This window comes from Crocodylus siamensis, chromosome 2 (assembly GCF_052110815.1).
Source record: "Crocodylus siamensis isolate JL-2025a chromosome 2, ASM5211081v1, whole genome shotgun sequence".
NCBI classification, from domain to species: domain Eukaryota; kingdom Metazoa; phylum Chordata; order Crocodylia; family Crocodylidae; genus Crocodylus; species Crocodylus siamensis.
This window is the reverse complement of record NC_143396.1, coordinates 19,373,534-19,399,803: the sequence shown is the minus strand read 5'-3', so window position 1 is coordinate 19,399,803 and position 26,270 is coordinate 19,373,534. Positions and strand designations below refer to the sequence as shown.

Sequence of the window (26,270 nt, the reverse complement as noted above, 5' to 3'; positions counted from 1 at the left end):
CTATAAATCAATCTCTGAGCAGCAGTGAAGGTAAATTGGCTCTAGGTAAAAATGTTAATGTTCACAACTGAAATTTGGCCATAGAAGCTGAAACTGGCACCTATGGCCACGAAAAAAAAAGGTGGCAAGAGTCCTTGATTGAGACTGGCAAGGAAAAGCATGGGTCAGCTGAATGGCTGCCCCTCCAGGGGCACAAGGCACTCCATCATGAATGATGCTAGAGCCAGAGTTTGGACTGGATTCAAAGCATACAGTGTCCCCTGCTAACTTGCTGCTATTTCCAGATGATTTACAAAACAGCTCCTCATATGTGTTTTAGTCTCATGTCAGGTAGAAGCCAGGGAAGGGTGGCACCTTAGAGACCAACAGAATCAGAAAAAATATTCCTGTGCGAGACTCAGTATTTTAATGCCATTGCCAGTTGGTTTTTTTTGTTTTTTTTTTAAAAGGTAAATCTGATTAAGTCCCCACAATCTAATTTCTGAAACAGATCTTCTGAACACACTGCAACTCAGACATTCAAGATTCGTTTAGACAGATGGCATCAACTTGAATTCAACTCAAAGAAAAAAATTAAAATGCTGTGTGAACACGAATTTCTAAAATTTCAGGCTAGCACTAGGGCTTCTACAATTAAAACTCATTGACAGCGGTGTTAAGTCAGTTATCACTCTCATGCAGTAGTTAAAACCCTAAAATGGTTTGCTCTGAGAACTTTAAAATGAATTCACTAGTAACAGAAGCTATCCAGCATGAACCAACTACATTGCAATTTTGGGGGCAGTTGGGGGCGGAGGGTGTCAATTGGAAGGGGGGAAAAGACCTGGTCAAATTCCCAAACTTTCACTATAGGTACAACAGCGTATTTGCATTTGCACTTAAGCATCATCCACATCTGAACATACATTAAAGCAAAATGTCCATTTTAAAACTAGACATTTGGCACATTTGCTTTCACGCAGTTTTGTTTATGCTGCATTCCCGGACTAGTACTGGCAGAAAACACCACACCTTCTAGTCCACTGAATAATCACTCCATAGATTTTTTTCAATAGTTTCAAAACAAGATCACTTCCACAGTTTCTCAACCAGTTGCATTGTTTCCTCATTGGGCTACTCTGTTTGGGTGATTCAGTATTATAGTCACATTCAAGGCTGCTTAGACCGTTTACTACTAAGCACTGTTATGGGGCTGCAGAACTAACGTCAAGAATGGCTAATTATCTGATTTTTTTTTTTAAAGCCACATACATTTCTACAAGGAAGTGAGCAACTAAGCAGAGATATAGCATGATAAACAGCCTACAGAACATGCTCTGAAGAAATATTTGGGTCACAGATATTTGTAAGATTGCTTGTCTTGTCACATTGGATGTGAGGTTATTTGAGGTACTCTTTTAGCGTAGATGGGAGGGAACATTCTCACACCACACCTAGTTGCAAACGTTCCCCACTTCATTTAAACTGGCTTAGCCAAACGAGGACAAACCCCTGTGGGGTTGTTTCAGTTAGAGTATCTGCTTTTGATATTTTAGAGTTTTGTAGCATGATTAATTTTGTGTTCGTCTCATCTGCATGCCATGTTATGTCCTACTTCAGACCTTGGCAGACTAAAAGCTACAGTTTGAGGTTCAAGAATGTTTTAACCAGGGCTTTGTTCAAGCCTTTCCATCCCAGATATTTCACCTAAGGTATGCAGAAATGACACAATATTGTGCAAGAGAAGCATCCAAGTGACATCCACATGGAGAAACAGGACTAAGAGCCTAACCAGAAAAGAACCACATACAAGTGTATACACATTTGCAAGACAAAGCAGACAAAACACACCAAACAAACATCCTTATACTTCCTGATGGCTCATCTGTGACCAGTTTGGACAGCCCAATTGTTAACAAGCATTATAGAAGGATTTCAGAAGAAATGGCACAACACAGAGCCTAACCTGGGCTTTTAGTTTAATTCAACCTGAGAAACATTTGGGGAAAGAGCATGTCTTAAGAAGAAATGATATTTGTTTCTTCAGAGCAGTAAGCAAACTTCACTTGAACTTAAGCAAACTTCACTTGAACTGTTCCTCCTGAAGATGTCAGAAGACTGAAGACGACCCTGACTCATGAGGAGATTGGTATCAGTCACTACTTGCTCAGCAGCAACTCATCACAAAATCCCAAAAACATTTGGTACCTCTAAAGGATTTTAAAATACTCCAATACATTCAAAGGCTGGAGCAGCTCAAAGCATTTGCCTGCTAATTACATTTCATACTCCTTCCATTTGCCACACTGCCACCATTTTACAAATGGGTTAAAGTTAAAAGCCCAAAGAGGCTGCATGATTGTATTAGGACTTCAAGGTAACAGTGTATCACACTGATCTAAAAAAGTTGTGCTCACTACTAAACAAAAATCCCCTAGAAAGTTGCACTTCTCCACATTTATTCATCAAGTTACATGCCATGTACTATACCTTTTCCTTTACATTATTATTCTTATATTTAGCCCTTCATACATCAAGGGTCTTCTATGGCCCTGCCAAATGGGATACTACACTATGCACTAGGTATATACCCCTCAATGTGGAAATACAGTTTAAAGATGTATTCTGTATAAAATAACAGAATTTGTTATGTAAATAGAATACTTAATATAGAATGCTGTATGTGATATAGAATATAATGTGGTATGTTAGCATTCTCATTGATTAAAGAATCCCAACATACCACAAATACTTCTACTTAAACCAGTATAAAGGCAGCATGATGCAAGACACAGACAACTCCCAACTCAAAAAGCATGTTAACCAAGACAGATGCAGATAAGTCAGGATGCCCTGTTCACCCTCATATAGCCAGATAATCACTGCTGACCGTACCTAACAAAGTCAATCCTAATTTCAGTCCAAAATACCTTTAGCAAATGCTCACATCCATTTTTTAAAAGCCAACAGGGGCCAACCTTCTTGGCAGATGGGTTACAAATTAACCCTGTGCCCTGCCTTAGTGTCACCCCAATCTCTTCTCCCTCCCTGTCATAAATCCAATATCTATATTGAGTCCATAATTTTTTTTTATATCCAATAAATTTATGAAGTAAAGTGCATAGGCTCATCTATGGAAGGTGTTTTGTAAGTTCCCTTTATGACACACTACAACCTGCCTGACATCTGATTCACCGGGTACCTGCCAGACCTGACCTCTTATACTTTTCTTCCCCTCCCCCCACACTTTCCTGCTCTTTGTCTTCCTAATTTCTAGCTATTTCCTTTTTCACAGATAGCTTCTTTTCTACCTTGTATTCTGTCACTGCAATATCTCCCTTTGGCCTTATTTTTTTCCTGCTATCTTTCCTCTCCCTTACCTGTGTTACCTTTAGTCTCTTTCTCATTTCTACCTATTTACATTTTCACTGTCATCCTGCCACACTTTTAGCTTCTCTCTTTTCTTTGGAGTCTCAGACCAACAGAGACTCGCTATGCCTAAAGAAGGGTGACTGCACCTGAAAGCTTGCTAAGAACTTCCCCTTCTACCCCCCAACTACTCAGTTGGTCTAATAAAAAAAAATCACATTTACTCAAAGAACCTTGCTATCACTTTCAGTGTATTTATTCATGGTGCCATAGCATGAAAAATACACATCCAGGATTGGACAGAAGATCGAGCTGGATGGGCACAGGGAAGCGTACTGAACTCTGAATTTAAATCCTGCAAATTTCATAAGTGAAAATGAGATTCAACAGCCTCATTCTGTCAGCACACACACAATGTGCTCAAGCTGGCAGTGTTTCTGTTTAAGAGAAGCTAGAAAAGAAAATGCAAGTCAGGTCTCAGCTGTACTGGTAGAACTCACTACAAGAATCAAACCAGTTCTGTAACCTACCTGACATAGATAACATGATTCTCGTAGGCAACAAGAGATGGAAGCTGCAGATAAGGCAGCTATTGCACTAATGTGGGTTCTTTGTTCAATGTGCTGCTCTGGAGAAAGTGTTGTATGGTATTACCTCCACCTACAGACTCCCATATGTTACCATAGGTGGGAACTTGCACAGATGTATGGTTCTGGAGAGAAGGGAAAAAGCTTTTCTAGCTGTGGTGCACAAGACGCTAGGGGTGAAATCCCAGCCCCAAAGTCAAAGGCTACTGACTTCACCCCAACCAAGATTTAACACTGCATGCCTCTGGTGGGAGCAGAACAGAGGCTGAAGCTGGTTAGGGTTAATTACAAAGCAATCACTGCACTTCCTGAAGTCTTATCACCGGCTGTATGAAGCCTTTTGACAACTCCAAGAAAGAATTGCCCTGAAGCCCACAGTAATAATCCCACGGGCTCTGCAGATTGTGTATAATCATGTAACACCTACCAAAACAAAACAGATTTAGAACAAATGTTAGAACATTTACTACCTACTAGTCAGGCAGTAGCATTAAATGATTAGACTACAACCATTTCTGCTATGGAACTGTACCATAGACAAGTAGCTTAGGCTCTAATAAACTAAAATAAGTATTACTTACGAAACTGAGAAAGAAAGGTTTTTGTGCAACTAAAAGCCCAGGCAATGAAAACAGGGTCAGAAAAAGGGGCAAGCAGAAGAACAGTAATGGAAGGTAAACATGCTCAGTAAATGACCCAACTAGAACTGGACATTTTTAACCTGTAAATCACATTTCTGTCTGAGAAGGCTGGGCCTATTATTATTGCAAGTTAATCTGAAATTAATACAATACAATACAATGCAATTAGAGGAAAATGTATATCTGCTTTAAGATTATTACCCTCGTTTACCTGATGCACTGCTTGGCAACATTTGTAGATTCAGTGTCACTGCTCTTTTGTTGCTAGTTGCACTCCTTTTTTCCTGCCCTAACAAGAGGCTCTGTCTCTAGGCACAGAACTGGAGTAGTCTCAGCTGCTCACTTGTCAAGAAGGTATTTGCTGTAACAGCAGCAGCAAACCTGTAATTAAATATATAGATGCATATAGAGAAAGGAGAGGAAGGAAGATAAACTGGGGTCAGGCTGGATATAGTAAAGTTTTCAGTTGATACACAAGCAGTAAAATGCAGCAGAGGATAAGAACAGGAGAAAGCAAACCGAACTGCACAGTTTAAAAGATTCCATTTGAAAAATTGAGCCATCTATTTAGGGAGCTCTGGAAGAACACTGCATTTTTTAAGTCACTCACTTTAAAAACACTGAAGTGTAATATCAATTTCATTTTAAATTGAGACAAGTACATACCGTTTACTTAATCCACATAGCTTTACACTGACATACGCCATATTACTTCCCAACCCCTTAGCACCTGTTAGACTAGCACCCCAGACTTTTCAGGGTGTGTTTTTTTCTGGATTAAAATTGGCAGCACACTTCACTCTTATATCCAAATAGTTATATATGTATTTTTTTCAAAACATAACATCCCATTCCCATGCCAGAGGAAATCATATTAGTGCTGAGATGCATCGTAAAAATGATACCAAATACGTCTCCAATCAAAGGATTATTTTCTATATCAATGGTTCTCAACCTTTTTAGCTCTGAGGCTCCCCTCTAACTTTTCCAGATGTTGCAGCACCCCAGTTGAAGATCGTGGAGATGGATCAAAATTCAGAAAAAATGGGGGTGGGGGAAGCTTAAGGCTAAAAAAGGGAAAGAATCACTCATTTAACTGGTGCCACTTAAGGGCCACGGGGACAGGACCTGACCTTGCTGTGCTGTTTCCACAGGCAGCCCCCTGGTCTGCACCTCAGGGGGCAAGGGCATCCCCTGCTACTGAGGCTGCTCCTGCAGGTCCTCGCACACCGGTGACCAAACCGATGGCCCCCTCCTGCCAGTCCCAGGAGCATAGGAGGTATTGCGGGGCTGAGCTGGGTTGTAAAAGCAAGGTTGTCTTGGTGTCTACCTGCCTGCCTGCTTCCAGCAGCGTGTGCTACTGGAAGACTGTGTGTGGGTGGCCATGACAGGGGCTCCATGAGGGCAGAGAAGGGCAGGGGCAGGCAACAGCAGCCCTGGAAGAACAGCTGCAGGTGCCACAGGCAGTAGGCAGGGCAAGCACAGGGTGCCAGACAGTGGAGGAAAGCATTTACCTCTTCACACAGGGGAATCTCACAGCACACTAATATGCCAGGATGCACCCTTTGGGAATCACAGCTATTCTTCCCTTTGCTGCTCTCCGCAAAGAGCCAAGATTGCCTCAGCTTCCACACCTTTCTGCAACCCCGGAACAAAAACTGAAGAGATCCCATCTCCCTTCAACTCCCTGCTGCTTCATATGCTCACTGGCAACTTCTCATTCTTATTCTGGCAGTAAAGAACTACGCTGGTTGGGTATCAGCCAGGACAGGTTCAGGGAAGGCTCTGGAAGAAGGCCAGTTGATTATCCCTCCAGACAAAAGTTTTAATTGACCCCCTTGGAGTCAAGTACTCCCAACAAGCTGATCTACCAGAATCTCGCAGGAACTTGGTTCTGTTTATTAAGGACTACCTACTTTCCAAACTTTCTATTATTTTCTCAAAGCCCTAAACATACAGGGGCTTAATTCTCACATCGCACCCTATATTAGGGCAGCAGCATTTGCAAGGAAGATCATGTTTTCCAGGGTCTCCCACCTGGGGAATTTGCTACAGATGGAGCTGGCTGAGTTTGAGTCATGCCAACTGTAAGATTGCTTTGTAGTCTTCTAGAAATTAATTATTAATTTAATCTAGCTGCACGTTTTAGAAAATAAACTGCTTAACTAACTCCTGAGGTATGTAGCTTTAGCTTGTTGGAAGACAATGGTTTTATTCCCTTTTTCAGAAGAGACTTAAGTTCTTCCAAGTTTATCCAACAGTACCCTAGCAACGCCGGGATAGAGACAGAACGTGTGTGAGCAATGCCGCCCACTACAAACAACAGCTGTTCCTCATTCACTAAGACAGAGGTTTTGTATTTGTTTGGGGATTCCTCTAATTAAACCAGCATCTGTGGAATAAGTCAGGCCATTTGATTGGTGCAAAATCCTGCATACGTCTTTCTACACCCAAGAGTGAGTTCATCTATCCCAAAAGTTCATCTTTGACTGGTGAATCAGAGTTATTCCCAAATACGGGAAAAGCCAAAATGACAAGGATCTTTTATTGCCTCAGCTGATCTAATTCCACGCTCCAAACAGAATGACATGCCAGAGACAGGTGGCGAGGGGGGAAGATGGGGAGGAAAAAGATGGACAGAAAGACAGGGTAACCTGGGCTGCAACCTAATGAAATACTTTTGTTCCCATGCATTAAAAACAAAAAGGTGAGAACAGATAGTTAGTCTAATGGCTCTGGCCAAACCCAAAAGTTAAAAATTTGGAAAGAAAAAAAAAAGCTGATGATGTGCACATGTGCATGTGCATGCAGAGAATGTTTTATTTTCACATCATCAATTGGACTCAGGGATCACCATTTACTGATATTACCATCTTAATGTGAAGAACATATTCTAGTTAAAGCCTGAGACCTATCAAAGGAATTTGCCTTTAGATTCCTTCACCCCCAAACCAAGTCTCAATGCAAAGAGACAGACAAAAGACAGACTGCAGGCATTCCCAGGTGTGTTCAGACATGTGTTACGTGCTTGCTACACCATAACTGGCACACCACACTCATTTTCTTTCATTCATTACAGATTGCACAATTTTATTAATGTTTGCAAATAAATTTAAATGATTAATTTAATCCATACTCATAAATATACGAGTTAAATTTGCATATGATAAAACTATGGAGCCTCACTTTAATTTTAAAGACTAGCTTAAGATTCTCTTGGTTTCACTGTAAAAGTTATATTTTTTTAAGTGACTACATGTGGTGGGACACCAACTGCTATAGTTTTACCAGTTGGCATGCCCAGGAATTAGTGTTTATAATGTTACAGTCATTCAAATGGGTTTAGTAGAGATTCGGGTCCTAACTGGCCTAGGCCTCATCTATGCTAAAATAAATTAAGATAATATATTTTCCATTGGAAGTGGTAGTAAAGGAAGAAACATTAGAGGGAAAAAAAAATCAGCACTGTTTGGGGAAAAAAAAAAAAAAAAAAAAGCAGCTTTGTAGCCCTATCTGCATTACTACATCCTTACTACATTCAGCAATGCTTCTCTTGCAGTGTTTGTAGGTATGGCATAGCTTACTGACTACCACCAGTTTTAAGGACCATGGATGGATCTGGTTTGAGTGCAACTAGATGACACTGCCTTAAATACCAGGGGCAACAGACGATCAGGTCCTTGAACCTGCTAACACTGGTGGAATTTGGCATGAGCAACAGTGGGAATTTTTAAAAAAAATTTTTTTTCCTAGCATAGGGTTTACTAGCCAGTAACATAATAAAGATCATTGCAATAGAGGCTTTCCAGGACAATCTGGATACAAAAATTGTGTGCGTCTATGTTAAACTTAAATCTGATAGTGCTCGTTTCAAGGGTAAAGAATACAGTCATGAACCCAGAAAAAACACATCCCTGTAACAATTAAGGGTATTTGTGTTTCTAGTAAACATTACATTTAAGGAGCCTTAAAAATGTTTAGTCTTAAGGCACTACAAAAATATTTCTTTAGTACTTTTCAAACTAATGAAGCCTTAGAACGTGTTCAGGTTCATTATGCTCATTTTATGGTTGGGGTAACAAACATAAAAGTTTGCCCAAAATCACAGAGCATGTAGGTGGTAAAGCAACAGTTAATAACCCAGAGTGCTCTTGACTGCTTCTTCTACCCCTTTAGAAATTATAGAAAAATCAGAGAACTAGGGCTGGAAGGGACCTCCAAAAGTTCACCTAGTCCAACCCCCTGCCTGAGGCAGGATTCATAGATTTCTAGGGTCAGAAGGGACCTTGTAGATCATCAAGTCCAACCCCCTGCTCTAGGCAGAAAAGAGCACTGGGGTCAAAAAAACCCAGCTAGGTGTCTGCCCAAACTTTTCTTGAACACCTCCGAGGTAGGGGAAAGCACCACCTCCCTTGGAAGCCCACTCCATCAACCCTAGTCAAACCATTTCATAAAAATTCACACTAACCTTTTAGTAAACTACTGGCAACCCTGGCACAACAAAAGACCTGACACCCTAACCTGCCACAGGTAAAGCAGGGGGGCCATTGCAAACAATGTCCTGCTTCTATAAAAGGTTGTTAATATATGCTCAAGACCTCCCACGTAGAGGGCCATGCCCCCCCAACAGTCAGTCCATACCAAGCTGACTATGGGGAAAAATTCCTTGACCCTAGATCTGGTGATTGGTCTGACCCTGAGTGGAGGACCCTCTAAGCCAGGACCCTCTGACTAGGTCCCAGCAGGAAGCAGGAGCATTTGCACACTCCAGTCAAAATCCCCAGCCTTGGCTGCAGCCAACACCCAATGCCTCTATGGAAGGCTTAAAAACAAGAGAGAGATTATTCTTACTGAAACAATTCTAAATTTAGGTAAAAGAGTGACTTGCCTGTAAATTCTCATCCCAGTGGAGTAAGAAGAGATCCACTTAGATTGGTTCTTTCTGCAGTGGAGTGGCTGGAATTGAATGACATTTAATCTCTACCATTTCACTGGTTGTGAAAAATATGGAGGTGAACTTTTAAAACTGGGAACATATACATATGCACACATGTAATATGGACATTATGTGTGCACACACATACTAGTGTGGGGTAATTTTTTGTGCATTTTAAAAACAACATTTTCAAAGTACAAGCTGGGAAAAATGTTATGTTAATAGCTTGCTCTGTGTACAATTTGTTAAGTGCATGGGGAAGAAAGGTCATTTTTATTAAGAAACCAAACTCTAAGATGGAAGGGATTTGGTTGTTCTAAAATCTTTTTAAAATACATGTTTACACACTCACCAATCCATCTACTTAGGATGGGGAACAGGAAAACTGCCAAGTATTTGGACTCATGAATATTAGCTAGTCACATGATACGACCAAGACAATCTATTTAGTACATCAATAGTTTACTACTTAGTAGCTCAAATACTAGAAATTACAAATGATAGTAATCCACAGTGCCACCCTGTGTTATACCTTGGTACTAAAAACCTTTAAAATCAGATTCTCATTAAGGAGTGGGTGTGGGAAGTAAGGTTAACCTTCTAAACGCTATTTTAATAGTCTTTTTGGGGTATGATGTGAGATGAGATGGGAGATACAATATGTTAAACAAGGGGCTGGTGAGAGTATCAAAGACTTTCCCCCACTTCATTTTTTAAAATAACTGAGCAAAATCTAACTCAGGTTGTTACAAACCAAAAGATGCTCCAGTCTGAGAGACCTTTGGTTAAACCATGAATTGAGAACACAATACATGTAAATCTTAAAAATATATAGCATTATCTACTTGAATTGCTTGTACTCAAGTGAGCAAGGGAGTGCCTTTAAATTGAGACACTGTCTGTGTACAACAGGGCTACGTGTGTTAAGTTAGAGACAGAAAAAGTTTTCCCCATTTCTGTCTGTGCTGCATCTGGTCTATGGATAAGGATAAAACTTTAATTTTGAGCACCTTCAAGTCATTGCAATATTACAAACACTGTATTAATACAACACTATCTTTACTCATTCAAAACTGAATTATTTCTTCAAACAGGACCAGCTAGACTTTGCTGAAGGTAAAGCTGTACTGCTATTGACATAAAACCTTTATCCTATTGTAGCATGGTAGCCACCCTTATCCCATTTCTACAGTGTTAATTAGAAAGCTTTGTGTAGTCTCATTCCTTGCACAATAGCTACTGAAAGAAAGAGGCACCAAAGTGATTTGCAGAATCCATATTCAGCATAAGTACCTTGAGGCAAATGGAAAAACTGGTGTGCCAATTGCTTTCAAATGAGCCAAAATAAAAACGTTTCTCCAAGAACATACTGAACTAGAGAAGGTTCACTGACTAATCCAGTGTAAACCATAACTTTAAAATCAGAATACCTGACCTTGCTCCTGAGTCTATTTCTCCACTCCCTGCCCCACCCAGAAAAAAGCAAGACACAAGTCTTCTGCCATACTAATGTATTCCATCTTTCAAAAAGAAAGACATGATTTTAATATTACTTAACAATATGTTAAAAAAGTAGCCAGTTAGGCTTCAGTGTTAATACAATTATACACTCTATAACAGATTTGATAGTGTGAGTATTGTTCTTTTTTAAACTTTCTCATTCTGCAAGTATTCTTACACAAGCTGGCTACAAGTCAGGGGGGAAAAAAAAAAATCAAAACACAAATAGCGTAACTTGTACACTCTTTAAACAGTAGATTGTGAAAGAACTGAGGAAATGTTTGTCCCATAAGAGCCTCTTTTCCATGAAATCGTGTCAGGAGAATTCTGGAGCAGATGAAAGCACAACTGACTAGGTCCATTCCTTTGTCAGGAGTCTGAATGACAAAACATAGCTAGATGCAGAAGTGACAGGAGCCACTGCAGATGATGCAAACTAGTATTTTGGCCTCCACCCAAGCCTAGGAAGCAGTTTAAAGTCTTTGAGGCCAAGGCAATCAGAAGGAGCTGGAAAAAAGCTATTGTTCCAACTCCAACAGCATACAGCTACAATCAAGTAAGTCTCACTCACAGACTACAAGCACACAAGCTAACAAATTCAGGTAGAAAGTGGCAATTTCTCAGTCCGCAAGAATTATCAGGCCAAGGGGTTCAGTGCAGATCCACACAGCACTGGGGACAAGGCAAGGCAGCACTGGCTCAAGACCAGATAAGCTCTCAGCACAGCAGGACAGGTAAGTGGAGTTGTCGTTCATTGATTCCTGCAGGGTTCCCTCCCCAAATTGTATCATTTCAATGTGCAGCAAAGGTGGTTTTTTTCAAGCTAAAATTGGACCAATTGATGGAAAGTCTCTGCCTTGTCTGTCTGGCAGAGTCCAAGCAGAATCTGAAAAGAAAAAGGCAAACAAGGGATTACAATGAGACCAACATGCAGTGCAAATGAACAAGTATTATCTTGTACCCAAATAGCACCTTTCATCCCACAGGAACCAAACACCATACATCAGTTCCCCACCACTTGGTTTTTTCCACAGTAGAAGTAGCTACGCCCAACTACTGTATTTTATGCACTGTATTAAATGTGGCAATCCATTTAAATTGAGAATAATGTATTTAAACTGAGACAAAACTGTTATTACCCCAACTGGAATGTGTCAGACACTGAGCTAATTCTCTTGTTTTTGTCAAAAAACAAAGTAGAACCCTTAATGTACCTGGGATTGGTGCCACTGATGTATGCACCACCTGTATGCAGGACAATTACTTCTTACGGCGTACGCCTTTGACTATAGCAAATCTGAAAACTGTTTCTAGTGGGAATGAAAGTTTTGTGGAACAATCGGGGGGGGGGGGGGCTGTAATAAGACTACAGTTTATTTGTCTGGATGAAAATTTCAACAGAAGACTTACCGGATTTAACTGGATATTATGCACATCATAGGGCAACAAACTCACCAGAACCCTCAAGCATACCTGGACCACAGGACTCCCTGTAGGCCACATATGGACCAAAAAGGGTCTCCCCAGGCTAGATCTGGATGCATTTCTGGACCCAGACATGGCAGTGGCAGATTGAGCAGCAGCACAAGGATTAACATAGTCTGCAGTGGAGCAGATCCCATGCTCACGTGCACATTGGGGCTTAGTAGCTGGGAATTTGACAGCAAGCCCTGCCCCTGAATACCCAGCCGTTTTGGGAGCCCCATGAAAATGGCTCTGGCACACTGATCATGACAAACCTACTATGAAAGAATAAGAATATTTCAAAATTAGCTCAGTAGTACAGGTGAGCATGGATTTCCATGACTGTTAATGCACATTAAGACTGTAAGTTGTCCTCAGTGCAGAACAGTATCTTACAATGATTAATTCTTGACATTAATGGAAAAAATGTGAACACCAGAATAATATATGCAATGTCTGATGTTCTTCTGTTCTCCTGAATTACTTACACCAGGGGTGTCAAACACAGGGATTGTGGGCTGGATCTGGTCCGCAAGTCCGGGTTGTCTAGCCTCAGGTCCAAGTTAACCCACAAGTGCCAGTTGGACCTCATGTACAGAGCCCAGGGAAGCATGCCACATACCATACACTGCCCCCTGCTCCCCTCCAAGCTATTCCAGGACATGTGTGGCATATAGCTCTAGCCAGTCTGGGACCCACAAACAGGCCCTGCATGCAGCGCAAGTCCCAGACTGGCTGAAGCAGGCACGAAGGCTACTTACAGACTTGAAACAAGACCAGTGCTTTACTTTAAGCTCGGCATGAGAGATGGGATACAGCAGGGGTGGGCAAAATACAGCCCACAACTGATTGGATCTAGCCTATAGCATCCCCCACAGTTCTCTATATGGGGCTGACTCCTGCCAGAGGCAGCCAGTGTTGCACTCCCAGCCCCAGCCCTGGCCAGTGTGCACAGCTTCCTGGTGGGTGCTGCTCAGCTCTCCCATCACCTGCAACGGCTCCTCCTCCTGCCCCTGCTGTGCTACAGCAGGGGAGGGAAGCTTCAGGCAGGTGGCTCCTGCCCTAGCATGCAGGGCTCCCGCTACAGGCTGCCTTCCACCCCATCCACCCACCCGGCGCTATGAGCAGCCACCTGCGGGCAGCCAAATGGGTGGAAGGCAGCTGGGAGCCAGAGCTGGAGCCCTGTGTGCCGCGCCCAGATGAAGCACCCTCCAACCCAGAGTGGCATAGCAGGGACAGGAGGAAGAGCTGCTGGAGGCAGGGGGATCCAAGCAGTAACTGAGAAGCTGCAGCTGCACTTGGAAAAGCCTTGTGGATCAGACTTGCTGGGCAGCTGTGCATGACTACCCTGGGCAGGGGTGGGTGGAGCTCAGCCCCATGCAAAGCGCTGCAGGGGCAGCCGCGAACTACACAGCTCAGGTGAGCTAGGCTCCCCCCCGGCTCCCAGGACCTAGTGCCCACGCTGCTTCCCCCACCAACCCCCTGCAGACCCACCCACCCACCGGATACAAGAGTAAGACTATCTGAGTCATTATGCAATCAGCTCTATATACACTACTCGAAATAAACTAAATCAAGACAAAAACATTTTTAAAAATAAAATTTAAATGTGTTACAGTAGATGTTTGATTTTTAGTACTGTTTATCTATAATTTGTTAAAATGGTATCTCCTGAAAGATTTTGCATGTGCAGTCCTCAACAGCTCACCAAAAGCCATTAAGTGGCCAAAAGCCCTGCAAGCTGATGTTGGCGACTGGCATGGACAGCTAGAGACCCTCTGGGTAAAAATTCGTGGGGAATACGGCACAGGGGACACAACGGTGGGAGTCTACGACAGACCTCCCACTCAAAGTCCTGAGCTTGACCAGGAGTTCGCCCGGGAACCGACTGAGGCCGCTTGCTCCAGGACTTTGGTTGTCATGGGTGACTTCAATTACCTGGACATCTCGTGGGAAGATCACTCAGCAAAATCCGAACGGTCGCAAAGCTTTCTCTCGTGCATGGATGACCTCTACCTGACTCAAGAAGTCTATGGGCCAATGAGAGGCAAAGCGCTGCTCGACCTGGTACTGGCTACAGGGGGGCGACCTAATCGGTGACCTAGTGATCGATGGGAAGCTGGGTGACAGCGACCACGAGCTGATCACCTTCACCATCCGCCATAAAGCTGGCAAGTCAGTCAGCAACACAGAAGTCCTCGACTTCAGAAAAGCCGACTTTGACAAGCTCAAGAGGCTTGTCAGTCAGGCCCTGAGGGACCATGACCCCAGAGAGAGGGGAGTTCAAAAAGAGTGGTTGCTTCTCAAGGAAGCGATCCTCAATGCAGAAGCCAAATCTATTCCAACACAGAGGAAAAGCAGCAAGGCGGCACAGCAGCCCTCCTGGCTCTCCAGGGACCTAGCGGACCTCCTGCGGCTAAAAAGGAAAGCCTACAAAGGATGGAGGACGGGATTCACCACCAAGGAGGATTATTCTGCGCTGGTCCGGTCCTGCAGGGAGCAAACCAGGAAAGCCAAGGCTGCAACTGAACTCCAACTAGCTTCAGGCATCAAGGACAACAAAAAGTCCTTTTTCAGATATGTGGGGAGCCGGAGGAAAAGCAAGGGCAATGTTGGACCCCTGCTAAACCAGATGGGGCAACTGACGACTGACGCCCAGGAAAAAGCCAACCTATTAAATAGGTACTTTGCGTCAGTCTTTCATCAGTCCCATGGGACGCCCATGCCTGCTGTGGGACAGGGAGATCCGGGTGTTGGGGATCTCCTACCCTCCATAAATGCTGACCTCGGGAAGGAACACCTTGAGAAGCTGGATACCTTCAAGTCAGCCGGCCCTGACAATCTGTACCCCAGGGTACTCAAGGAGCTGGCGAGCGTCATAGCCCAGCCCCTGGCACAGATCTCTGAAAACTCCTGGCGCTCTGGTGTAGTGCCCGAAGACTGGAAGAAGGCCAATGTGGTGCTGATCTTCAAGAAAGGGAGGAGAGTGGATCCGGCCCATTAGCCTGACTTCTATCCTGGGGAAGATCTTAGAAAAGTTTATTAAGGAGGCCATCCTTGAGGGACTGGCCCAGGCTAACATCCTAAGGGATAGCCAGCACGGGTTTGTTGTGGGTAGGTCTTGTTTGACCAATCTCATTTCCTTCTATGACCAGGTGACCTATCACCTGGATGAGGGAGAAGAGATTAATGTCATATATCTTGACTTCAAAAAAGCTTTTGATCTGGTATCCCATGATCACCTCTTGGCCAAACTGGCCAGTTGTGGCCTTGGCTCCACCACAATCAGCTGGCTGGGAAATTGGCTCCGTGGTCAGACCCAGAGGGTTGTAATTGATGGCAGTCACTCATCATGGTGCCCTGTGACCAGTGGGGTCCCTCGAGGCTCTGTCCTGGGACCCATACTGTTTAACATCTTCATTAATGATGTGGACATTGGAGTCAGGAGCGGACTGGCCAAGTTCGCCGATGACACCAAACGTTGGGGCAAAGCATCCACGCCAGAAGACAGGTGGGTGATCCAGGCAGACCTGGACAAGCTCAGCAAATGGGCAGACAAAAACCTGATGGTATTTAACGCCGAAAAATGCAAGGTTCTCCACCTTGGGAGGAAAAACCTGCAGCATCCTTATAAGCTCGGCAGTGCTATGTTGGATAGCACTACAGAAGAAAGAGACTTGGGGGTCATCCTTGACCACAAGATGAACATGAGCCTCCAATGCGATGCTGCGGCTAATAAAGCGACCAAAATGCTGGCTTGCATCCATAGATGCTTCTCGAGCAAATCCCGGGACGTCATTCTCCCCTTGTACTCGGCCTTGGTGAGACCGCAGCTGGAGTACTGCGTCCGGTTTTGGGCTCCACAATTCAAAAAGGATGTGGAGAAGCTTGAGAGAGTCCAGAGGAGAGCCACGCACATGATCAGAGGTCAGGAAAACAGATCTTACGATGATAGGCTGAGAGACATGGGACTCTTTAGCCTGGAAAAGCGTAGGCTCAGGGGTGATCTGATGGCCACCTAGAAGTTTATCAGGGTGACCACCAGTACCTGGGGGAACGTCTGTTCACCAGAGCGCCCCAAGGGATGGCGAGGTCGAACGGTCACAAACTCCTGCAAGACCGTTTCAGGCTGGACATAAGGAAGAATTTCTTTACTGTCCGAGCCCCCAAGGTCTTGAACAGTCTGCCAGCGGAGGTGGTTCAAGCACCTACATTGAACACCTTCAAGAGTAAATTGGATGCTGATCTTGCTGGGATCCTATGACCCCAGCTGACTTCCTGCCCTTTGGGCAGGGGGCTGGACTCGATCTCTCGAGGTCCCTTCCAGCCCTGATGTCTATGAAATCTATGAAAGTGGCTGACTACTGGGATAAAGGATCTTTTGGCCTGAGTTTTGGGATGGCTGCAATACTCAAGCCCTAAAAAGAACTGATGATCAAATTAAATGTGTACTAAAGTGGTTGCACCACACTACCACCACTTTTTTGAGCAGGTCACATATATTTTACATAAAACTATTTTAGGGCTATTTTCTAACCACTTTAAAAAAATTTCAGTAGTGCCTGAATGACTTAAGTCATTTTTGAAAATTCTGGCCTCCAAAATTGGCTATTAACCACAAGTTAACTCTACTGAACTTTATATAGAAAAAGTCTAATGAGCTACCCAAAATTTGATATAGCACAAATGAAAAATTCTTTTACCAAAACTTGTGGTCATGTAAGTGCCTGTATGATACTCTGTTTCTCAAGTAACTAACCTCTTATAAAGCTGTGCAAGTTTAGCAAGAAAGAATACTCATCTGATGCATGTTTACACTTCAATAAAGTAACCTGATTTAACTTTATAAAAGAATGTGCTAAAGAAACTGCTTTAAGTTTTTGGTGAAATGGAATTTCCAAGCGCTATTTGAATATGAAGGGTAATCACAGACCTTGGGCAACAAATGATGACTTTTCAACATATTACACAAAAGATTTCTGAAAAAAACAAACAAACTGTCAGGCTACATACATCCCTAACCAAGATCACAAAGAACCACTACAAAATATCCACATGGAGAGTTTTTTGACTAGAGTTTGTACTATCTCAGATTTTACAAACATGAACTGCCTGTACTCACATATAGGAAAATGAGGAGACACAACTACTGTATTTACTCCATTTCAATGTGAGCTCCATCCCCACCCCAGGGAAAAAGTCCCTTATCTTCGAAACAAGCACTAGGGTGGGGTTGTATGGCTCAGGCTCCAGTCCCAACCCAGAGTCAGGGCCATAGCTACAGCCACCTCTTCCTCCACCTCTGCACTCCACAGCCTCTTCTCCCTACCCTCCTCCAACCTTCTCCCCTGCTGCATAGCCTCTGCTCCCTGTTTTTTCTCCTTGCTCTGCCCCTTACTTTTGTGCCACATTGGCTGGCTCTGTCCATGCTGTAGACTGGGGCACTAAGCAAAGCTCCAGCCTGGCCCACAGCAGCAGTGCGCCGCCCAAATGGCTGCTACAGGGGTGGAGCCATGCTCCGTGCCCCAGACTAGGACAGGGATGGACCCTGCTAGGACAGAGCAAGGGGTAAGGGCAGGGGGAGAGGAAGCAGGGAGCAGAAGCAAAGGGGGAAGAAAGGACCTGAGGCCACAGGGGAAGGGGGTACAAAGTGGGGGGTAGAGGTGGCAGGTCCATAGGCACAAGCAGGAGGCAAGCTACTTGAGGATGCGGAGGCGCCGCACTTCAAGAAGGATGTGGAGAACCTGGAGAGGGTCCAAAGGAGGCCACTCATATGGCTGAGGGCCTCTGTGGCCAGCCCTATGAGGAAAGGCTGAGGGACCTGAATCTCTTCAGTCTCCACAAGAGGAGACCGAGGTTGGGGGGGGGGGGGGGGGGGGGAAGGAATCTTGTGGCTGCCTACAACTTCATCAGGGGCCACCAGCAGCGACTCGAGGAAAATCTGTTCACCAGGGCCCCCCTTGGAGTCACCAGGAACAATGGCCACAAGCTGAGGGAGAACAGGTTTAGGTTCGATATTAGGAAGAACTACTTCACGGTAAGGGTGGCCAGAGCCTGGAATAGGCTTCCCAGAGAGGTGGTGCTCTCACCTTCCCTGGAGATCTTCAAGAGGAGACTGGATAGGCACCTGGCTGGGGTCTTATGACCCCTGCCACCCCCAGTGCTCCTTCCTGCCCATGGCAGGGGGTCGGACTAGATGATCTGTCTAGGTCCCTTCTGACTCATTGATTCTATGATACCACCTGCCCCACCCCCTTGTGCAGCAGCAGGTGGAATTAACTAAAAAGGTGACCCTCCAATAATTACATTCTATACATGGAGCATTATAACAAATCTATAAATTTTCCATCTACAAAATCTAATCATTGGGGACATTGTCCTAAATTCAGGATCATCTTGGATTCAAGTAAATGTGGTAATAACATGACGTTTAAAGAGTAACAAGTGACCTGAATGCAAAAAAGTAGAAAATTCACACAATTATAAAACTGCAGTTTGTTTCATTCCTTGGAAATGTGGCACAAAATGTGTTTAATCTGCATTCATTGTTTTGGATTATAAAATTTACTCTGCCAAAAGCTGCCATCAGGGCAAGCCTTTAAGACCTCTCCAAACAACTCACTTTAAGGACACTACAATGTAATGTAGAACTTCACACCTTAAATATTATTTGTCATATCTAAAATTATTTCTAAGGACTTCTGTGTTCTCAGCCCCAGGGTGTAGTGACAGACAAATGATATTGTCCCAGTTTGGCTAAAAGGAATCTGGACTGTAGAGCTTAGATTAGATTTTGAGAGAGGAGACGGGATTCTGGCTCTTGTTTCTGTATTTGGGACTTCAAGATTACCCTGTCTAACCCAAAAATCTATAGCCGCGATACTTATTATAAAAAACAGGTAGTTACCAGCAGCGACTAACAATTTAATATGCTTGTCTTGCACAGTAAGAGGAATTGCAGATTTTGGTTGCATTCATTAAGCACTACTACAGGGGTTCATACAGGTTCACAACACTTACCTTTTAAAATACTCCACTTCTCGCTCTGTCTCATCCATTTCCACACTGTCTAGATCAATATCTTTGGGCAGAAACACATCATCTATAACAGGGAAAGATGAATCAAATTAGTTTTCAGTGACTATTTTGCTGTAGAAAAGCAGAAAAAAACCCTCAGATCTCACTGAACTGAATGAAATCCTAAAGGACCACTTGCACCTTGGCCAAGTGCAGGTATTTTGTACATTAAACTGAAAACCACACATAATATAACCTGGTTATATCTGTTCACATTTTGAAGGGTTACACTGGAAGCAAGTCTAAATTAAAAATACAAGTAGCCAGAGTCAAAAGGAATGAGTAGTTCATATTCCTCACATTCATTACAAAATATTCCGTAAGAATGAACCACATGAGAGAATTCAATTACACAGTGGGGTAGGAAACCGAAGAACAAAGTGAACAATAATTGTCTGTCTCAAGTTTGTTAGCCTCATTATCTCCAACACATCTATACCCCAAGAAAGAGCTTTGGTTATCACCTTCATTGAATTTACATTTAAAACCATTTCAAGAACTGGCTCATCTGAAATTGTGATTACTGCCTTATGGCAAGTGCTGCCAGGCCCACAACAGACTCACAACCAGACTAGCTAGGCTGAGGATCACATGGATTGTCACTAAGGCTGTGCAAAGGTTTGGGTGCCGATTCAACTTGGAAGAGATCTGGCCCGATTCAGCAGCCAAATCTCCGAATCTGAAATCCAATCGGGAGGCCAATAAAAAGGTCCAAATTGATTCAAAGCTCTCTGAGTCGATTTGGAAAAGATTCGGAGAGCTTCAGAAATTTGGGTAGTCCCCACTTGCTGCTGCAGGGAGCTGGACCCAGACTCTGTGCTGGTAACTAGGGGGCAGGGGGAGGGCTGGAAGAGAGTAGGGGGAACCCCGCCCCCCCATCAGGCCCCATCCCCTGCCTGCTCCCCCAGCCCCTCTGAGCACCCCTGACTGCTCTCCCAGCCCCATCAGTAGCTGTCCTGCCCAGCCCCAGCTCCTGGTTCTTTAAAAAAGCCCCACACTCACCGGCTACTGAGGCAGCCGTCAGAGCTTCTGGGGGTTCATGACAGAGCCCCCCCCATGCAGCGCAGGGCAGTGGGGGGTGGCGGGGATCGCCCCCTGCCTGGCAGTAGCTGGTGAGTGCGGGGCTTTAAAAAAAGCTGCGAGCTGGGGCTGGGCTATATATCTATAGATATAGGTATTAGCTGAACACAATGTTTTCTTGCTATATTTACAATTTTAAAGCAATCTAGAGGCCTAAGAATTCCTCAATCCCTATAATAAAATAAATTCTGAATACCTATAAAATTTTGATATTTGATTTTGGGTTTATCATGGACAAATCAGAGCTCTCCTTGTCCCCTTCACTCACAGAACGTAGTCCAGGGTCCTATCTCCCAATCCACAGCTCCCCCAGCCCTGGTGGTGCCCCTCACTTCCCTGCAGCCCTACTGGTGCCCCTCACTTCCCACCCACAATCAATTAGACTTGCTGATGCCCCTCACCCCCCCATAGCACCCCCCAGCCCCGCTAGTGCCCCTCACTCCCCACTGACAGCCCCCTGCCTCCCTCGGCCATGCCAGAGGTGCCTCCAGCTGCCAGGGCTACAGGGCCAGGGACTTGGGTCCACAACCCCCTGCAGGAAGTGGCAGCTGCTGCAGCAGAGCAGAGTACAGAGCCTAGCTCCTCCCCCCTTCCCAACCCCAACCTCCGCCTGCTGCAGGGTCAGGTGGGGGTGGGGCCAGCTTCCTAATGCTGCATGCACTCCCAGGAGGGCAAGCAAGGGGACCCATGCCCCCAGATCTACGCATGGGGCAGGGGCAGACAGACTACATGCTACAGGCTTGGGCTCCCCACCCTGATGCCTTCCCTTGGGACCTCTCACAGCACAGCAAGTCTGACCTGGCACTGCAGGGAACAGTGGGGGCCATGCGGAAAAGTTGCTTGCCACTGCGAGCCCCGCGCTACCCTGGCAAGACATCCCCTGCCCGTGTGGCAGCAGTGAGGGGCACAAACCCATGCCACCTCCCCCACTGAAGCTGCATAGACAGGGGAAGTCTTGCCAGGACAGTGTGGAGCTTGTAGCAGCAAGGAACCTCCCTGTCTAGCCCACTGTTCCCTGCAGCACCAGGTTATGCCCGCTGGGCTGCAGAGGCCCCAGGGGAGGGCAGGAGAGTAGGGAGCCTGAGCCTGCAGTAGACAGCCTACCCTGGGGGGCATGGGTCCCCCCCCTGCTCCCCAGGGAGAGTCTGCAGTGTCCAAGGGTCGGCCCCATCCCCTGCTCCCTAGAAGAGCTGCCCACAGTCCCATCCTGCTCCCTGCTGGGGCCCTGTGGCTGCGCATTGCAGCCCTGGGCTCCAGGTCCCAAGCCCCATCCACTGCCCAGCTAGGCAGCAGCTCCAGCTCCAGCCCGGCCCAATTGCCTCCCTCCCTCCCTATGGGGGCCTCAATCCCAGCCTCCTTTCTCTGCCCTCCCCCCACACTGACTTCCCTGCAGGAGATGCTCTTCAGGCTGCCTGGCGGTCATGTGCATATACATGCACATGGTGCCCCTGAGCCAGCCCTACTCCCACTCCGCACCCAGTCCCGTGCAGGCTGGAACCCTGCCAGCCTTCAGAGAGCTCTATGCAAAACCACAAAATCCATGGCTTTCCTTGTTAAAATGAGGAATCCACGTTTTCCTCAGGTAAAGGGGGAAATCTGCATTTTTTTTTCCTATTTCCCCATGGGAAATGGAAAACCTGGATCCGTGCTCATAACAAGTCGTGGCAAAGCTTTGCTCAGTTAAGCATCAGTTCCAAAACCCACCACATTTGTTCCTCATTGCTATACAACCTAATGCGGAATGAGATGCAGCCTAAAATAAGTGTTTGTGAAATATCTGAAGAAGCACTTAAGAGCATGGTAAGTAACATAATTGACAATCAATTTAACTTTGTTACAACATGACCAAGAACTCTAGCTTAGGACTCCTAACTTCAAAATACTAAACTGACAGCTGAACCTAGAATAAAATCAGACCAGGATATCATTTCCTAAATTGTAATGTTAGGTAAACTTGTAAAATGATGTATAACGGCTCTGTACTAATCTAGGTTCTTCAAAAAGTCACTACAGATCAACTGCATCTTTTAAAATTGGGGAATACGTCCTAACAGGGCATAAGTAGTTTTTGATCTGTAAAACCAAAACAGCAAGAAGCAGCAATGTGAGTGCCCTGTACCTCCCCGTCAGCTCCCTAATAACAGATTATATTCCTTCCTTTCCCAGTTCCTGGTCAGTACTTATTAATTTCCATCAAATAAATCTGAATTAAAACATGGAAAATGAGGTGGTACGGTCTAAAAATCAGGGTATCTTCTGCAAGATGGGAAGCATAATATCCACTGGGGTATGGCACTAAATGGAAACAGAAGAATTGGAATAGGAAGAGTTTGAGAGAGATTGGAGATATTTGATTCAATCCTAGAACAGCACCATAAAAAAAAAAAAATCAAGCTGGCACTCCTAATAAAGTATCTTTGTTTTCTGTCTTGGGAGTGAGACTTGAAAAAATTCTGGCAGGTGTGTCAAAGGCCTCCAATTTTTCATTTTTTCTTTACCTGTACAATGTAAAGGGAAACTGTATGGACATAAGACCGCAAAGTTAAGTGTATTATACCTAAGGACACATTAAGTGCTGCTATAACAGGAACATTTTATGATCAGTTGGAAAGACTGGTGCCCATTTCACATATACAAGTGTCCAAACTGCAAAATTAGCAATAAAACTGATCGCTTCAGTAGAGTAGACAAATCTACAGTAATGCTGACAACAAGCAACAAAAGGGTTGATCTATTAACAAGACAGGATGGGGAATCTTAAATTGCACCTGCTTATGGTGAGTCTTTTTTGAGATCAGTTATTTGGAAGTGTTTAGAAATGCTGGAAGTCACTTCAGAAAAATAACTATGTACTATGTGTGTGGTACACACAAACATGCAACACTTCCAGCTTCATGATATTATCTGCTCACTAAACTCATTGTTAGAGGGGGAAACAAAAATATCTTTATTCTTGTTGTTTCATCACTTCACTTGGAGCAAACTGATCACTAGAAAGAATAAGTTTGCAAAGATCCATGTGTATGCATAAATAACTGACGTCTGAATCGCAAGCTTCCTCGCCATGCAGAACCTGATTCTAGATCTTATATTTCTACTGACTGAAATGTTATCCATATAGACATGGATCATTTTTATTTATTTATTTATTTATTTATTTATTTGAGAGACACCCCCAAAATGGGTTTTGACATCAAAACATTCATCAACTTTACTGCAAGCTTCTGTTTAATTCAAACCTTGAGTGGAAACGTATTTCCCACCATTTAACTAGTGCATAAAACCTAAGAAAACAAAACTTTACAGCTAAGTCAAGTTGTTTTCCTGCAAGCTTTTCCATTTCTTATTTTATAGTATTCCATGTTGGTTAACTTCGCACATCTCTTAAGGCTACATACACAACAGTCAAATTAAGTGCCGAGGGTAACAAAAAAGCAACTAAAAAAGAGGTCACTAAGGTGGCTGTGAATTAAATGAATGAGGTCTCCTTCTCCTCTCACACCTAACTTTTAGAAGTTACTCTCACTGCATAGCGACATGAGCAATTGGGAGTCCCAACATTCGAAGTCTCAAGATTTACTTATGCACTTACCAATGGAATTGTTGACTTTGTCTCCTTTTTTCTTCTTGTTTTTCTTGTTCTTGCTTTTTGGCTGAGGAGAATCTGCAAGTATTAGCTTACTGTTCTGCTGCTGCTCACTTGGAGAAGGAGACTCACTCACTACAGGTGCTTTCTCTTCCTTTATGTGATTCAGCTGCTTTTTGTTGTTATTATTGTTTATTTTTTTCTCCTCTTTTTTAGGCTCTGTGAGTGTTGGGAGTTCTGCTGCTTTCACTTTGGGTTCTATTTGGTTTCTTGTTTTAGGCTGAATCTCTGCTGCTTTGGGGGTTTCAATAGGCTTTTTCACCTGTTCTGCACATGATTTGTTTATCTGCTTTAACTTTTGTTTGCTATTCCCTTCTTTGTGTTGATGCATTATATCAAGCAGAAAAGAGAGGGGCTCATGCTGTTTCACAGTCCCATCCTTCTGGAAAAGCAGCTTTGAGTCTCTGGAGTTTATGGGATTGGAGAGTTCACAGGCCGTCTCAGAAATCGACCTCTGTTCCATATGATTCACACGCCTTGACTGTAAACCAGATGAGGTTTCTACCTTTTCTGATTGCTCAAGTGTGCCATTCTGAATGTCTTCTGGTGTGTTTGGGACAGATTCCTTCACTGCCTGGCAGTTTCGAGTAAGCACGTCCATCTTCTGACAGTCTTTACTTGTTCTCTCTTTTTTCTTTTTCTTTACAGCTCGTAACTGTTGAAGCTCTTGAAGCCTCTGTAGCTCCTGTTTCAATCTCTCCTCCTCCTCTTCCTCCCGTCGTCTCTGCTCTTCAAGCAGTTGATGATGCTCCCTCTCTCTAGCTTCTGCTTCAAGACGAGCCTTTTCTTCCAACTACAAGAAATGAAGTCCATTTAGTACATGATGACAAAGAGTTTAAGAAGTAGAGATTTCAGAAAAGCTCTTAATTCTTAAACTTTACACAAATATTCCAGGAACAAAAGCTACAGGTTGGAATAGGTAAACGCACCTGCCAAGAATGACACCATAGAAAACAAACAATAAAAAAATGCTGGGAAAATACAAAATTTCTGCATTTAAAATATTTAATAAGATTAAAAATAAGAGTTATTTATCTTTTCCTTCTTACTGCTAAGTATGCAACATTAGAAAGAGCCAAATCCTTACAACTATTGTCTGGAAAAAAATCCCTTATGTTAATTTTTTTGTATAACTTGTTAACACCAAGATGTGTCATGTAGTATTCAATCACATGTTCAGTTGCACATCCTTTATAAAATCTGAGCAAGTACAAGTGGCTGAAGAGAACTGAGAGTGAGCGAGCGAGCACAAGGTAATGTTAGTCTTTAACAGTTATGTATCTTCAGTAAAGTAAACAGTACACCCTTTTTATGGTATTGTTTTAATTAACATGGAGAAGACAGGACTCAACTGAATGATTTGAAAAATATATTCTCTACCAGAAGATAGTACAATTTAATGAGCAATATCCATCAATAAGAAATAGCAAGCTTGTCCAATAGCATTTTTTTTTAAATGACCGTGTCTTTCTTTTCTTTTTTTTTTTTACTTACACATTACAAAGCAAATTAGAACTATTAAGCTAGAATTTTCAGCCAGGCAAGCAAATTGTAATTGCACTACAATTATCATAAAAACCCAACAAAACAAGAGTGATTCATTTAGAAAAATTAATCTATATTTACTTAATCATGGGTTAGTAATGGGTCTCCCCTGTCATTACTGCAGATTAACAAGGTTTTACTGTGCTGTATTTGTTTATCCATTTCAGTTTAAAAGTCTTGGCAAATCATGTATGTTAAACATGGATAGGCCTTTCCAGCAACATTGTGAATTTTTCCAAGTGTCAACATGCGATCCATTTATTTTCAGAGGCAGTATTATTTCTTCAGAACACCTAAAAGCCCATTTTAGTTCTTTTTTTGTTGAGCTTACATTACTGCATTGCACAATTGAACTGTATTTGCATTTTAAGTCAAAACTGAGAGATGGGGATTTAAAGCAGCCTTCGACTACCTGAAGGGTGATTCCAAAGAAGATGGAATGAGAC

The 26,270-nt window shown here is 43.6% G+C and overlaps 1 protein-coding gene across 3 annotated transcripts in view; it reads right to left on the bottom strand.

Annotated features, from left to right (window-relative positions):
• Positions 1 to 7,478: 7,478 nt before the first annotated feature.
• Positions 7,479 to 26,270, bottom strand: part of FAM193A (family with sequence similarity 193 member A) — a 162,013-nt gene continuing 143,221 nt past the window's right edge. The window contains exons 20-22 of one of the 3 annotated variants that reach the window (XM_090035439.1): positions 24,226 to 25,072; positions 19,497 to 19,578; positions 7,479 to 11,898 (exon numbers count right to left, since the gene is read on the bottom strand). In XM_090035439.1, coding sequence (XP_089891565.1) covers positions 11,805 to 11,898; positions 19,497 to 19,578; positions 24,226 to 25,072 — 1,023 coding nt within the window. In that variant the 3' untranslated portion in view covers positions 7,479 to 11,804. The remainder of the gene's footprint in view (positions 11,899 to 19,496; positions 19,579 to 24,225; positions 25,073 to 26,270) is intronic. The other 2 variants (XM_090035440.1, XM_090035438.1) reach the window with 2 other exon arrangements.